The following is a 14,716-nucleotide window of genomic DNA, read 5'->3' on the forward strand; positions in this document are numbered from 1 at the left end:
TTTTGAGAAAATAATAAAATCAGGTGGGGTCCAGGAAAAATTTCACTTTTGGAGATGCTCAGATCAAAACCTGGAAGAGGGAACACTATCCCCAAGGAAGTAAACTACCCCACTATGAACTGGCACTCCCAGAAGCTGATTCCCCCAGATCCTGTTAGATCTGAAGCCCTCGGCAGTGCTGGCCATGTGTCACCCATCTGGAAAAGTCACCAAAACCTGGTGGGATGCTCTGAAGTAGTGGCAGTGTTCCTGCTGCTCACCTACTGCCCAAGCCAAGTGTTGAAGCTGGATGCTTTGGGGAAACAATCAGCAAGGGAAGCCTTGGGAACAGATGCACAAGGAGATGCCTGACAGTGAATTGAGATGTCTAATTGTAGGAAAACAGATTCAGTCTTGGGGTTTTTTAATTATTCATCTTGATGATTGCAATTTCTCCTGCCTGTCTTGGACATCTGTTTGAGGATGAATTATTCCCTAGGCTCCAGCAAGGTCTTGACTAAGAGACAACACCAGGCATTGGGTTGTATCTGAATGCCCCTGCCTGCAGCACAGGAGTCTGACAAAGGTTGTACAAGATGCACTGAAGATGCTGGGTGCAGAGTCCCCTCCTTATCTGAGGGTGGCTAGTGCAGCCTGGCACTCCTTTACACCTGATCTGGCAACATCACTTATCTTACAAATTGCTGCCTGTCGATTAGAGCATGCACCAAGCAGATGGGAGTTGGGTCTGTTCATGTGCAACGTTGGGAAAGGGTAGAGTCAAGGTCTTATTTTGGCCCACTGACAGAGTTTGGCTTACAGCTGTAGGGAAGACTTGATTCAAGGTTATCAGAAAAGCCATAAAACACCTTGCATAATTAAGTTTCAATTGCCAAGTCACCTGGAAAATTCACATCAAACTGTTGAATAAGGCGGGGGGAGCTTATTGAGTACCATAACTCCAGGCATGATCTTGCAAAAGACCTGTGGAAAAACACAGGTCCTGGTTCCACCCCTGGACAAACTTACTTTAAACTCTGAGAAATCTAACAACTCTGCCTTCCTGGAGATTATATATAAACCACCCTAAGGTCACAGCCAGTTTCAGACTGTAGCAAAGGCCTTTGAAAGTCCTCTACCACTCTGGGGCTGCGAGAAGAGTCCTGTGATTAAAATATTTATGTGAAGCTCTTTCACACGGTAGGTTGGTTTCTATGTATCTGAAATTAAGTTAGTTAGATATATTTTTAAGCTTGTGCAGGGGGTGGCACAAAAGAAGGACTTTTCAGTAACTTTTCTGCCTGAGCTGGGGCAGATAATGTCTTGCTCTGGAGAGTACTGTAATAAGTCACTTCTTGTGGTTCACTCTTCTCAGTTTTCAGCTTACTGGCCACCATGTTCCTGATCCAGCGGTAGTAAAGAGATAACGGACCGGATGTCTTGGGTCAGAGCAAGGGTATCTCTAGCTTAATATCCTGAATCCAATGGAAATGAATACACAAGGGTCAGGGAAAGGAAAAAGGCAAATGTGCAAGGTGACTTTCCAAGCCTTCAGCAGTCCTCAGCTCAGACATTTCCCCAGCCAAACGTGGGTTGTGTGTTTTAGAGTCCATAACGGTTTTCTTGCCCATGAATCCTTTTAGCTGCTTGTCCTGCCTGCCTTATTTAAAATGCTAATTATTTTAAAACCACTCCATCGAATGTCTAGCAATGCAAATGGAAACATCACTGCTATCCCAAAGCCTGCAGTGCATCTGAAAGAAGATGAAGCACCCTGCATCGCTGCCAGCATCACAGGGAATTTTTCAGCAATTTTCTCCAAAAAGAGAGATCTTGCTGACTGCTGAAAATCATGTCAACACCTGAGAAAGAGAAAATAGGACCTGTTTCTGTTCAAGAAATAGAAAATCCTGCACCACTGCTTTTTACTGTACAGGAAAAACAATCAGCAAAGCTAAAGATGTGGATGGGCAGGAATCCTGTGCAACCCTGGGAAGAGCTGCCCCTCAATATCTGCATTGCTACAGCAGCAGCCAGGGTGCCAGTGACATAGAGACGTCATCCCTCGTGCTTGCTGCTACCATCTGCTTGGCCTCTTCTCTTTCTGTAAGTTTGTTGTCTGAGGTTGGACACCCCGAAAATGCAAGCTGAGCAGCAGGACACACATTTCCCAATGTCAGCTGTCTGAGAGCCAGGATCTCAAGCTGTACCATTTCGGGTTAAACATCTGACATAACTTTAGGGAAGATTAATCCTCCTGCGAGTACAGAGGGGTAACGGAAGAGCTGCATGCCTGTGTGAACTTGGATGGGGCCACAGACATGTAGGAAGTGCAGAATCACTGTTATTTCCCTTCCAAATCCCCCCGCGAGACCAAAGCCTGGCTCAGCACTGCAGGTGGCTGAGCCGAGTGTATGCCCAGCTGCAGGTCCTCTGCTGTGGGAAGGTCCTCAGAGCAGAAAGGAGTGAGACGGTGTTCTGAAACAGGGGCTCCCAGCCCCTGGGTCGCTTCAGGCTTTTTTCTCCAGTGCCAATGCAAAAGCTGAGCTCTTGGCCAACATGGGTAGACTGGAAAAGGTGGCTTTGTCCCAACACCATGCCTCCGTTCCAAGAAGACTTTGCTGTGTGAGCTGATTAGACGTGGAATGTGTTTGGATCCCTCCTCAGATGGGTTAAATTCTCCTACTGCTGCCTCCTCTAGGCACCTAAAACCTATTTTAGATTTTACCCTTATTCCCCTGTTGACTTTTCCATATCCAGGAGAACAGTTGTTCTCTTCTTGGTCTCTCCCTGTCCCCTCCTCTGACAGCCATGTCCCACAAGCACAAAAACGATTCCAAACCATGATATGCTTTCTCCACATTGAGTGTCTCTCCACATTTGCCCTCCAGGTGAGCAAGAGCCCTTCACTTGAAATCCTCCCCACAATGCTGTTGCTGCTGCTGCTGCTGCAGGTCTTGGCAAGCTGCCTCTGGCTGGGACGCAGCGAGGTGGTGACATCCTTTGAAAGTTCATGCCCTCAGTTCTTCTTCCGGGAAACCCCCCCAAATGAAGCCCTGGAGCCGGAGAGCCCAGCCTGGATCTGCCAGCGTTACAAGAACCAGTATTACTTTGCCACCCTGTACGACAGGAACAGGCGTATTCCTGTGTACTCCGCTTACCTCTACCAGCCTGGACCTGGCACAAGACCTAAAACATGGCTGGTTGAGCCCCAGGTGAGTGTCATCTCTTACAGCGCGTCACCTTCCAGTCATTAAAAGATGAACTGCAGCATTTAACCAAACACTTTTTTTCCTCCCACCCCCACACACATGTAAATGGACCCGCTGGGTGGGATTCATCTCATCTAACTTCAAACACCTTCACCACATGATTCCTCTGATGCATTTGAGACATCAGCAGGAGGATGAGATGAGTCATATCCTAAAAGTGCCCATTTTTCCACATTAACCTTACAGGAACATTAAGTCAAATTATATTATATTACATTACATCAATTTACTTAACATTAAGTCAAATGACCCCACTCCCTGTCCCATGCTGTGGTGGGGGACCAAACGATGGGGAAAAGACATCCAAGAGAAGCTCAATTTGAGGGACCGACTATGTTGGGCTCTGATCTCCGCTTCACCCTGGGCTGTTTTGCATTCCTGATGTAGCTTATTTGCTCCCAGTTAAGAGTCAGTTTGGTTTTGTAAGTGGTGTGAGAGAAGTGTGGAGAAACTCAGAATTGGGTGAGGTGACCCAGTGAAAAAGCCTAAGCACAGGGGCTCAGCGATGAGAGGCTTAGGTTAACACTGAATTAATTTATTGAGTGAGTAGGATCAGTATCGGTCAAGTCAGAAATGCACGATCTCCATCCACCTGCAGTTGCTCCTTAGCACCATTGCCTCAGGCTTGGTTCAGAAGGATCCACCAGACACACAGATCTCTGCAAGCTACGGAGCCCTCCCAAATGTCCTTCTGACGAACTTCAGACCTTCAGTAAAAAAGACCAAGCAAATCATGGAACAGAAGAAGAGGAAGTTCAGGTCAATGCTGGGGGCACAGTAGCAGTAGGGAATTTAGGTGAAAATGAGCCACAGAAGAAAGCCACATGCCCTGTTCCAGAGGACGGCTAAATATGTTCCCCTAAATACGAAAAGAAAGGTGTTAGAGTTATGAAAAAAAGCATTTGCACTTGTTACTCATAGGAACTCAAGCAGCTAATTTGTTGTTACACCGCTGCAGCCTCCACATTTAGAGGGGGTAAAAACATCTCTCTTTCCCTCCTGGGCCACGGACCCAGGCCATCTGCGAAATCTGTGATTTTGTCACTTTTCTTCAGAGGTCTTTTTGCAGAATTTGGGTTCCCCAGGTCTCTTTGGGGGTTATGAGCTCCTTTAAGAGGCTGATCATTTCTAACTTATTTTCAGGGATGCTGCCGAAGGAACACAACTGTGCTCCCTGGCACAAATCATCTCAGAGACACATTATTAGCATTGCAGTAGCAGATCCCACTTGCATTGAGGTATTTTTGCTTACTGAGCAAAAAACTTCATCCTCGCAATGAACTATAGCCCTCCCAGGGAAACCTCACCTCTAGCATCGGTTTCCCAACACATCTGCCTGTGTATGGGGTTAGAGGAGGCAAACACTGGTGTTTCAGGAGCGTGATACACCTGCAGCAACCACACATACTTCTTCCCGAGTGAGAGGCAAAGCAGGAGAAGAGCAGAAGGGTCTGAGTCCTCCTCATCTCCTCCTGGTAGTCCTGTGGGCTCCGTGGTTCCTCTACTCATGCTTTTCCCATCCTGTCCACCTTCAAGGACTCCCTAAGACACCCAACCTTCAAAGAGGATATCTCTGTGCTTGGTTTCCCTAAGCTTGTAAGACACAAGGGTGTTGACAGATTGGATTAAAAAAAGGCATGAAAACCTTTCGTAGAGAGTGAGAGAGCTCTTGTGGCAATGGGGCTGAATGGAGCAAAAGCCAGGGCTTTTAGCGTGATTCGATGCAGGTGATGAAGGTTGGGTGTGATTAATGGGGGTGGGAGGAACTGGGGAGAGCCCTGGGCAGATGTGGGATGTGGAGAAGGGAGGAAAGGGAACCAGATGTGGCAGGGGAGATGTCTCACCAAAGTCACCTTTCAAACCCGGGAGCAGAAAACACTCATTGTCTCATGCATCCACCCACACTCCCACCGCACGCTGCAGGCTGGATTTCAAAGGTCACAAGTCAAATCGAGAGCAGTCAAATTCTGAGCTTTTTTTTCTTAATCTCTTGTGTTCGTCAGGGAGGGGCAGCTTTATGATTTCTCTCTGATTTGCGCATTTTCATCCACTGAGATGACAAAAAATGGGTGCTCGGCACTCAGAGACTTCTGCTCCTTTACTCTCATCCCCAATACTAACACCTTTTCCTCTTCTTTACCTGTCAAGCTGATGGGTCCCACTTACCCCAAAACTATGGAAAGAGAGTGGACACTCTTCAATTATTTCAATGTCAGCTTAGAGCAACTCAGCAAGAGCCAGGCTATCCTCCAGGACTATAAGAACTTGACGGGTTTGAACCGTGGCCATTTGAACCCCAGCAGCCATCACCCCGACTCCAGCAGCAGGACGGCTACCTTCTCCCTCACCAACATAGTGCCCCAGGATGAGAAACTCAATGGCGGCGCCTGGAACAACTACGAGCAGCAAACGATGATCAGGCGGACCCAGGGCTGTAACACCACCTATGTCGTCGTGGGCACCGTGCCTGGGAACAACTATATCGCCAAGGGGAGGGTTAATAAACCCAGCCACATCTGGTCGAGTGCCTGCTGTGAGGTGGATGCCAACCACAGGAGGGCTTGGGCGGTCATTGCTGAGAACGACAAGAACGAGGTCCGGCTCCTCACGCTGGGGGAGCTGGAGGACATGTTGACCCAGCTCTATGGGAGGGACCAGGTTTCTCTGTTTGACAGCGACTGTCCCCGGGAATAAGCCCCACTTCACACCCCGGGTGTAAACGGCTCGGGAGCTTTCGCCACGTGCCCTGCGCAGCCTCCGTCCTGCTTCCTTCTCTAGCGGTTTTCCAGCTCTGTCTCTCAGAGCACCTTCTCCTCTGATAAAAGGGAGAAAGAGGTCAGCAGAGCCTCCAGCTGGTTTGCTTTGCTGCCTACCCTTGGAGCGAGCTCTCAGGAAAGAGTCCTTGCCCTGGCCACTCTGGAGGGGCAGGTTGGATAACAGCCTGTGAGCAAGGAAATCAGGACTTGTCACTGAGACTAGAGGGGCTTTGCCTTTTTTTTTCCTTTTTCTCCTTGCCCATATACAGATGGTAGTTCCTTCCTCTCCTTGTTAGATATCACTGATAATGTGCTGCTGACTTGTCCCTCACCTCCTCAGGAAGGGTGTGGGTCTAGGCTGGCTCAGGTTGTCCAGAGAGATTGTGGAATCTCCATCTCTGGAGATACTCAAAACCCAACTGGACACAGTCCTGGACAACCTGCTCTAGCTGACCATGCTTGAGCAGGGGTCTGGACTAGAGGACCTCGAGAGGGCCCTCCCAACCTCAACGATTTGGTGATTCTTGATTCATCCTGGGGCCAGGAAAGCAAAGAGCCCAAGGATTGCTGAGAATCTGTAAGGATTGTCCTACAAATACATTCTGACCAACACAGCCAATGACCACAGCGACGGATAAAGTGAGAGAGAAAGGTGGCAAGGAGGAAGACAACTAAGCATAGGAGGAACATCCCAGCGCTCTTGAAATCTGTAGATAGGTAAAACAAGGAGAAGGAAGGAAATAACCTACATTAATCACCAGTCTCCCTATCCCTGAACTTATCTGAAGACTCTGCTTATGTAAATTTACTACAGCTTTTTGTTTGCTTGCTTTTGGACTGTGCACCTTGAAAGCAGGAGCTGAGGTATCAGACAACCAGGCTCAGGGATCAGCCGGCTTTGATCAGGCAAAGATAAATTTCTGTGATACACTGGTTGGATAATTTCTTGTGCTGCTCTACTTCTGAACCTTTCTGCAGATTTATGTATAACTGATTTTGTGAAATATATTCAATGGGTGTAAAAGATCAATGCATGCCATATAATTTAGTTTCTGTGTAGTTTACAATATAAATTATTTGCTCCAGTGCTGGATCATAGGGTCACCTTACATGTAAATAAGCATTTGCTTCCCACTGAAATTTCCACTACTAGTAATGCCCTGGTAGCTACAGCATCCTTGCAGGAGGTAAGCTGTCCAAATCCAATCTGAAGATGCCGTAATGCCTACAAAAGCGTCACCATCAGAGGCCAGTTACTTTTCCTATGAATGTGCATGAACAAAGTGAATCGCAGTGCAAACAGCTCATACAAACTGTCACACTTACAGAGATACCAGCCTGAGCCTGAACTTCTCGGCTCAGGAGCTGTTCATCAGCCTGCTGGGTCTCATCGCTCACCCAGGACAAACCTCTGTGGAGGCTGCACAGAAACGTGGGGTGGGGCTCAGGTGCAGAGTCAGACACCCACATGCGGGTGTCTCCATGTGTGTTGGGTGTCTGAGCTCTGACTGCAGCCAGCAGAGATCCAGGCATGGCTCAACTGCATAAATAGAGGCATCCTGGGCCACTTGAGATGCCCTGATGTATGCAAGACATCCCGTGGGGCTGGCTGATCTTCTGCAGGATCAGATCCTTGGGGACACCTGCACACATATGGGCCAGCAGCCAGAGGCCAGGCAAGTTCCCCAAGGGCATGGGCAAGCAGATCTTGTTGCAGACCACTGGGCAGTGCCTGGTAGCATCATGGAATTCTGCTCCTGTCACCTCTGGCTGCCATGGTGAGAGCAGCAATAGCACTTGCTTGTGCCAGCTGTGTTGCTCAGTGAGGCAGGAGAATATTTTGCTTTTTAGGAGGACAAGGTAGGAACATCACTCACACCCTCCTTCGCTGGATAGCCCCTGCAGTGCCAGGTCCCCTGCCCCAATGGATTTTTGCCCCTCGGTTCAAATGCTGACACAGACCATTGATGGGGTGAAACTGTCACTGCTATTTCAGGTTGAGAGACCTCTGCAGACACCTCTGGGGTTGCTCACGGGGCTTCCTCTGACTCGCTCAACCACCTCCTCATGCCCGCTGGGGCTTGAAACCGCACTCATCCTTGCCCCTGCCCGTCCCATGCCTTGTCACCCCCGTTTTCCAGGCTCTGCTGGAATCCCCCACTCCCCAACCACCCCCCTGAGTCACCCCTCCATCAGCTCCCTGGGCTCTCCCCAGGACCTTTTCCCCTGGCAGCACCCAGAAATGCTCTCCCCTCCACAGCAAGTGTGTAAAATACATAGGAAGCCAAAAAAATAAATGAATCAGCTTGGAGGCTGCCTTGCAGCAGATATCAGAGGTGCCTCATACAGCACTCCATCTTGGAGCTGAGTGGAGGGCTGCCCCAGCCCCATGGTCCCCAGCTCCAGGAGCACCCTCCCAGGTGGCTTTCGTCTGTGATTTACTCTGGTTTCTGCTGCCCCTGGCTATGAATGGGGAATAGGGATCCAGCCCTTTGGTGAGCCCAGAGCCGCTCCATGCATTGTCTGCGTGCCGCCGGTGGGGTGGGAAGCTCCTCTGTCCGCTGGGAAGGTACAGCTGCACTGAGATGGGAAGGTAATTTCGCAGTTTGCTCTCTGTCTGTCCATCTTTGGCAAGAGCTCGGGACACTAGTGGGTCACTGGGATTTTAGACACAAAGGAAAAATTATTTTGCCCAGGAGCTGCGAGGGGGTGCTGAGACCTAATCCCATTAGCCTATTGTTCATTGCGTCACCGCTTGAGTTTTTTTAATGGGCATGCAGCTCGCAGAGGGCCCTGCCACTGTCTAAGCTCACTTCACTGCAAAAGGCTGGATCATGGAGTTTGCTTTGTCCTTTTCCAAAAGCACGGATGGTTCAAGCTGTTTGAACTGAACAACGTGTTGTCACATCCTGTCCCAAAAAAGAAGGAAAAAGGAAAATGAAGAAAGTGGCATCATCTGGCCTCTGCTTGAAAAAGCAGCTGGGCAAAACTCCTTTGATGCATCCAGATTTTGAGCAGCTATAATATTTCCCAAGAGTAAATACAATATGTTTATTGGTAATGCTCTCCAGGAGCGTCTCTGGCTGCCACATGGGGAAGGCAGCCTTGGAGCACCTTGCTGGGGCTTTGCCATCTCCTGGGCAAGGGAGATGCCATCTCCATCTGCTGGGTTGGCCACACTGAAGTGATCGGATTTGCCTATCTCTTTCACGCAGGCAGCAAATGTACTGCGTGTGGTTCTTCATGAAACGTGCTGTTTGTGGCACTACCAAGCTGATCTCCTAGCTGGTCATCCCAGGGAAGTGCACATCTCTTAATCTCACCCTGCAAGGACAGGCTTTTTCCTGGGAAATGCGGCTTAAAGGCATAGAGGGTCTTTCCTCCACAGGAGGTCCCACTGGGAATTTCCTGTCTTCAGTTAAATGTGGAACTACAAAAAGGAAAAAAAATATCATTTCCATTAACCTAACCACTTTATGTTTCCAGGATCTATTACAAGAGAGGAATGTTCTGCTTATTGAAACACAAAAACCATCTCTATTTTCGCATGTTATGCATTGTTGTTGCAAGGTCACCAAATAATCTGGGAAGTCTGGAGACTTGAAAAACAATTTTTGCTCTTGATTCTTCATCCAAATATGTGAAATATGATTGTTGGCCAGTTAAATGGAGGAACAATGAATCACGGATCCCTGCATCTTTACAGAATCTTCTGTCTGATCTTTAGCGCCTTTTCTTGAATCAAAGGGCTAAAGCCATGGTCAGGAACTCCTAAAGCAAAACCCAGTGTGGGACAAACAGACGGGCCCTGAATGTATGAACTACAGGTTTGAGACAGCAGAAAAGTCTGTTGAGAGCTTATAAAAGGGGAATGACACCAGCAAAACAACTGGGTCATTGAACATATTTGTGTAGAGGTAGCAAATGACTAGATGGGGAAGAGGAAAAACTTGTACCAGACCAGCCATAAACTGGGCTTGGAGGAAACCTCCAGCAGGAAGAAAAATTGAGATCTCAGAGCTGATGTAAAGGAATTAATAAGATTTTAAACTGGGGAAGAGAGTTAACTGCACGTGCTGAAAGGCTTTATGTTGTGTCTATATGATATTACATAACTCTCAGGATATTTGCTGGGAATACTTCTTTTTTACATGCCATAATGATATCAGTGAGATTAATATTTTCAGATCCAAGATGCCAGGTCTCCTGCTATGAACTAATGTTTGCTTTCTAAGTATCATGTTGGCTTCTGTAAAGTACTTATAATGTAAATTTGCACTCTGTTTCTGACAAATTACACAACTGCACCTCTTTCAGCAGTTATGTTACCTGAATCTAATCTCTTTCTGAGTAACCTGCTCACATTTTCTTAGTTCAGTAAATGAAGAGTTATTTTAACAAATTGTTACATGCATAAATGGTAAATGATAATTTACTCCTGGGGCTTTGAGATCTCACTCTGAATGTTTGGAGCACAGGACCAGGACTGAGGCTGGTTTACAAAGTCATCTCAGTGCCACCGTTTCCAATCTATAAAACGAAGATAGAATTATCTTCATTTTGCTGTGCATTGTGACTTAAGGCTGAAAAGGAGAAAAGACCTTCAGTTTTATCATTTTCCTCTTACGCTGCCCTAAATCAGAACTTTACCAAGGATTGACCGAGTTTCAGCAGCATGAAAACACTAAAAATCAGAGGAGAGGAACCTTTGGTTTTGAGCAGAGTGAGCTGGAAAACAGGGCTACTCGTGCACAGGAAATTTTGTCATTTCAAAATGTGGTTTCATTCTGAATCAGAACAAAACCCCAAGAGTTTCCAAATTCCCCTTGAAATGGAAATTCTGAGAATTTTGGTCTGGAAACGCTGAAGCAGGGTGTTTCTGATACCCACCTCCCGCCCCAGACCTGCTGAGCGAAATCAACTTTCTCGTCAGCTTGCAGCGGTGCCACCACCACCTTCCCTGAGGAGGTGGGAGGTTTCCTGGGGACACCTACGATGACATCTCCCCAGGAACCTCTCTGAGGATCGCCGGGCTCTCAGCATTGCTCGGAGAGCCTCCGGTGCTGCTGGGCTTCTTGGGCGTTGCGCAGCTGGGTCCTGGCAACTAGCCTGTGCGTGCAACTGGTGCGTCAGGTGGGTGAAGGGGCTGTGTTAGGGAGACGGGGGAAGGTGGAGGCTGTTGGCAGAAGACCCAGTTTCATTTCTTGCAAAAGGCCCCAAACCATTTATGCAGCAGCTCTGCCAGAGCCCAAGCCCTGGAGAAGCACCACTCTGCCCTACAGCTTTAAAAATGAGATCTAGTAAGGGAATATCTTCCCTGAATTTCCTCTGCAGAAAGACTGGAGGAGAAAATAATTCAAGAATTGGAGACCTGAAAGTGACTGGTGGAGCTGGTGCTTGCTGGAGTCCTGTAGTCTTTGCTCACATGCCTTTATACTCCCCAGGTGAGCACATATTTGCCCTGCCACACTGTTATTCCTATAGAAAAAGTAAAAATGAATCTAGAAAATGTGTAGGTAGCTGCAGCGTTAAGGCTGTGACTGAGAGGCAGATCTGTACAGTTTCACTGCCTCCTTGCACTCCTTCTCAACCTTGCCTTATATCTACTGTCTAAATTGTCTAAGACACAGGGCATTTTTGGCCACTGAACAGTACCTGTGCATAAGTTCCCCACCTATTATTGTTTTTCATTTGTCATTGCAACCAAAAAAACATGCTTAAATTTAAACTTAAGAAATTATTTTGTCTTAGGGTGGCAGGAAATATTTTTATCAGGTTTCTTCAGCAATGCATTTACAGAGGTTAGTGACAGATTCTGCAAGTCTTCATGACTTCTAGGGCTGGGATCTGGCTCACTTACTGGGACATCTTATAGTAGGTGTTTACACGTGGGGGTAGTTCTTGCAGGCAGGGCGCAAACAAATTGTGCTGCTTGGCTTCCAGTTATCAGCGCAGAGGAGGACACATCTCCCAGAGGTCCTGAGTTGTAGCTTTCAGCCCTATGTAGATGTCTCTGAAACCCCTGGGTCTCATGGCAGATGCCTGATCTTTAGGCAACAAGATCGATCTGTAGGTGTTTTCATGCGAGACGCTGTCTGAGCTCCCAGCAGAGTCAATGGAGTCAATGGCTGATGCAGTCCATGGGGTCTGGAAAACTATTCAGCCTGGGTGGACACCTGCATTTGACAGCTGAGTGTCTCTAGACTCCTCTTATCTCCACTGTGATGGGACCAGCTCACATGGAGACACCTGTATGATGGCACATATGATGATGCATTGCGAGGTGCAGGCTGATTCTTACACTGCAGACTTCTGGAAAAACACATTATCTCACACTTGGGTTCCTGGCCATGGTGTAGGAGTATGTGTATTTCCACCCCTTGGGAAGGGTAAGAGTTAAGGGAGCTCCACTGCCCTTAGATTGTAAAAATCTATTAATTGCTTCCATTATCTATTTTGGAGACATCATTGACAGAGATCCTCTTGCCTAAGTATTTTTAGTTTCCTCCTGCATTTTAAAGTTTAGCTATGATAGTACACGTGTGATGTGAGCTTTAGCACAGGTCTTCAGAATAAACCTTCCTGCGACACGTTCCTGAGTTTGTCATACCTTTTGTTAAAATGGGAGGTGGTAGAGTCACCCTCCCTGGAGGTATTCAAGGAGCGTGTGGATGTGGCATTGTGGGATGTAGCTTGATGGACATGGTGCTGTGTGGTGTTGGGTTGTGGCTTGTTATTGTTGTTGTGTGGCGTGGGTGTTTGTTTTTTTTTTTGTTTTTTTTTGGTTTTTTTTTGTTTTTTTTTTCCCCAGGTTGGACTCGATGATCTTACAGGTCTTTTCCAACCGTACTGATTCTGTGATTCTGTGAGAGGGTAACGGAAAATAAATCATGTATTTTTCAAAGTTTAGATCAATAGCAAAAAGAACAAACTGCCTTTCAAACATCCAGAACAATTTATTGTTACAGTTTATTATTTGTTCCATGCTGAGAAAATCAAAGTCTACAAAATAAAAATATCAACTATCAACCACCACATCTCATGTAAAACAAGTGAGAGCAGCCATGGAGAAAGCACAAGAGTGACAGCGTCCCTTTGGCCGCAGCCTCTACCAGTGGTGGTGTTTTGCTCCCAGGATGTGTCCTACTGATTTCTACTCACTCTCTGCTTGTTGTAGCAAAGGCTGAAGCCTCAGACGCAAACATATCCTCTGAAGGCCAACAAGCCCTACTGAGAGGGAAAGTACAGCTCAACCGAGAGTTGCAGCTTCCCGATAAAGTATGTATACAGCTTCCATGCTGGAGGCGACCTGGGTTCAGACTCTCTATGTATACATTAATAGCTAGGAAAATTAAATCCCATAATAGTTGTCCAGTCTGTAACCCACTATTGCTTACAGGTCCCTTACTAGCAGGGTCTCTCCCTTAATTTCCAAGAAACAAAGACAAAATGTGGAGAGAGAGCCCCTGAGCCAAGCTGGCTAGGGAAAGGAGGAAAAACCACTGGAGCAGTAGGAGACACATGAGTCTGCTCTTGTTATCTGCATAAAAATGTGCATGCTAGGAGTAGATGAAATATTAGCCTTCTCCAGTGAAATGCCCTGAGCAGGACAAGCCATGCCAGCCCAACCGCAGCGCTTAACAGAGGTGTGTTAGCAATAAGTAACATGCATCGACCGAATGAAGCAGAAGAGCTTAGTACCGCTGCATGTAGCCTTCAGAGCAGCTGACAGGTGTGAAAACCTATCATCCATCACGTAAATACAGATTGTTGTTTGTTCCCGTACAAAATAACAGCATGTAATAGACCATTACACATCCATCTTTATAAAGATTTGTAGTACAAATAAGTCCTATTCCAACAGGAATAAAAAAAGCCACGGGAAGTATAAATATCAAGGCTATGGTGTGAGAATAACTCAACAGGAATACAAACCAGTAAAACAGTGACACATACACTCTATCACAAAATAGAAAATGACAGTAAGATCTCATGTCTCCTGAATTACAAGGAAGGGATTCATCCCATTTTGCTTTTGACATATGCCATCTAAGCATTTATAGCTAATCTGGTCAATCTGGGCATCGTTTCGAGTCAATGCAGAGAAACAGGTGCCTTTAGACCATGAGTCATTTGGCCTGTACGTATATATATATACATATATGTGGCATAAAAAAATGAATATGCACATACACACATATATATAGGCAATAGAGTGAGATGACCTGCTCTCTAAAGGAACTTGTTCCCTCCCATTGTCAGACATAGATGCTTGCATTTTGTCAGATGAACCCCACCCTACCAGGCTGAGCGTGGCTAAAAAGAGGCAGAAAACTATTCAAACTTCACAAATGCCCAGTAATATAAGTACTAGAGTATGCTTGAGTCTGTCCTCAAATGCCTTTGCGCTAGGTTCTTTGGTGCTCTGCGGCTACGAAAGGAGCTGTCAAATTAATCAACTGCCACAATCTGCAGCATCCTTTTCTGAGCTGGAGGAATAATGTAGTAACTGTTGTGGAAGGGGCTAGTCCAGAATAATTGGGAAGAGGGGGGCGATGACGAATGCATGTGTATGCTGAACCATGAGGGAGTTCAGTAAGACTTTCAGGTTATGTGCACAGGGTAAATGGATTTAATTTCCTCTTCCTAGAGGAACAATGTGAGGACGAGAAAAGTATGACTGCATTTGACCCATCTGGGTAGGGAAGG

At 46.8% G+C, this 14,716-nt stretch overlaps 1 protein-coding gene across 1 annotated transcript; it reads left to right on the top strand.

Annotated features, from left to right (window-relative positions):
* Positions 1–2,906: 2,906 nt before the first annotated feature.
* Positions 2,907–5,945, top strand: LOC104257850 (endonuclease domain-containing 1 protein). The gene is made up of 2 exons (XM_009812759.2): positions 2,907–3,194; positions 5,400–5,945. The coding sequence occupies exons 1-2, from the start codon at positions 2,907–2,909 to the stop codon at positions 5,943–5,945; spliced, it is 834 nt and encodes a 277-aa protein (XP_009811061.1).
* Positions 5,946–14,716: the final 8,771 nt, after the last annotated feature.

The sequence above is a fragment of the Gavia stellata genome, chromosome 4 (genome assembly GCF_030936135.1).
Source record: "Gavia stellata isolate bGavSte3 chromosome 4, bGavSte3.hap2, whole genome shotgun sequence".
In the NCBI taxonomy this organism is placed as follows: domain Eukaryota; kingdom Metazoa; phylum Chordata; class Aves; order Gaviiformes; family Gaviidae; genus Gavia; species Gavia stellata.

Coding starts and splice junctions, on each gene's coding strand:
- LOC104257850 (XM_009812759.2), top strand. CDS start 2,907: ATGCTGTTGCTGCTGCTGCTGCTGCAGGTCTTGGCAAGCTGCCTCTGG. Junction 3,195..5,399: donor CATGGCTGGTTGAGCCCCAG/GTGAGTGTCATC, acceptor TTACCTGTCAAG/CTGATGGGTCCCACTTACCC.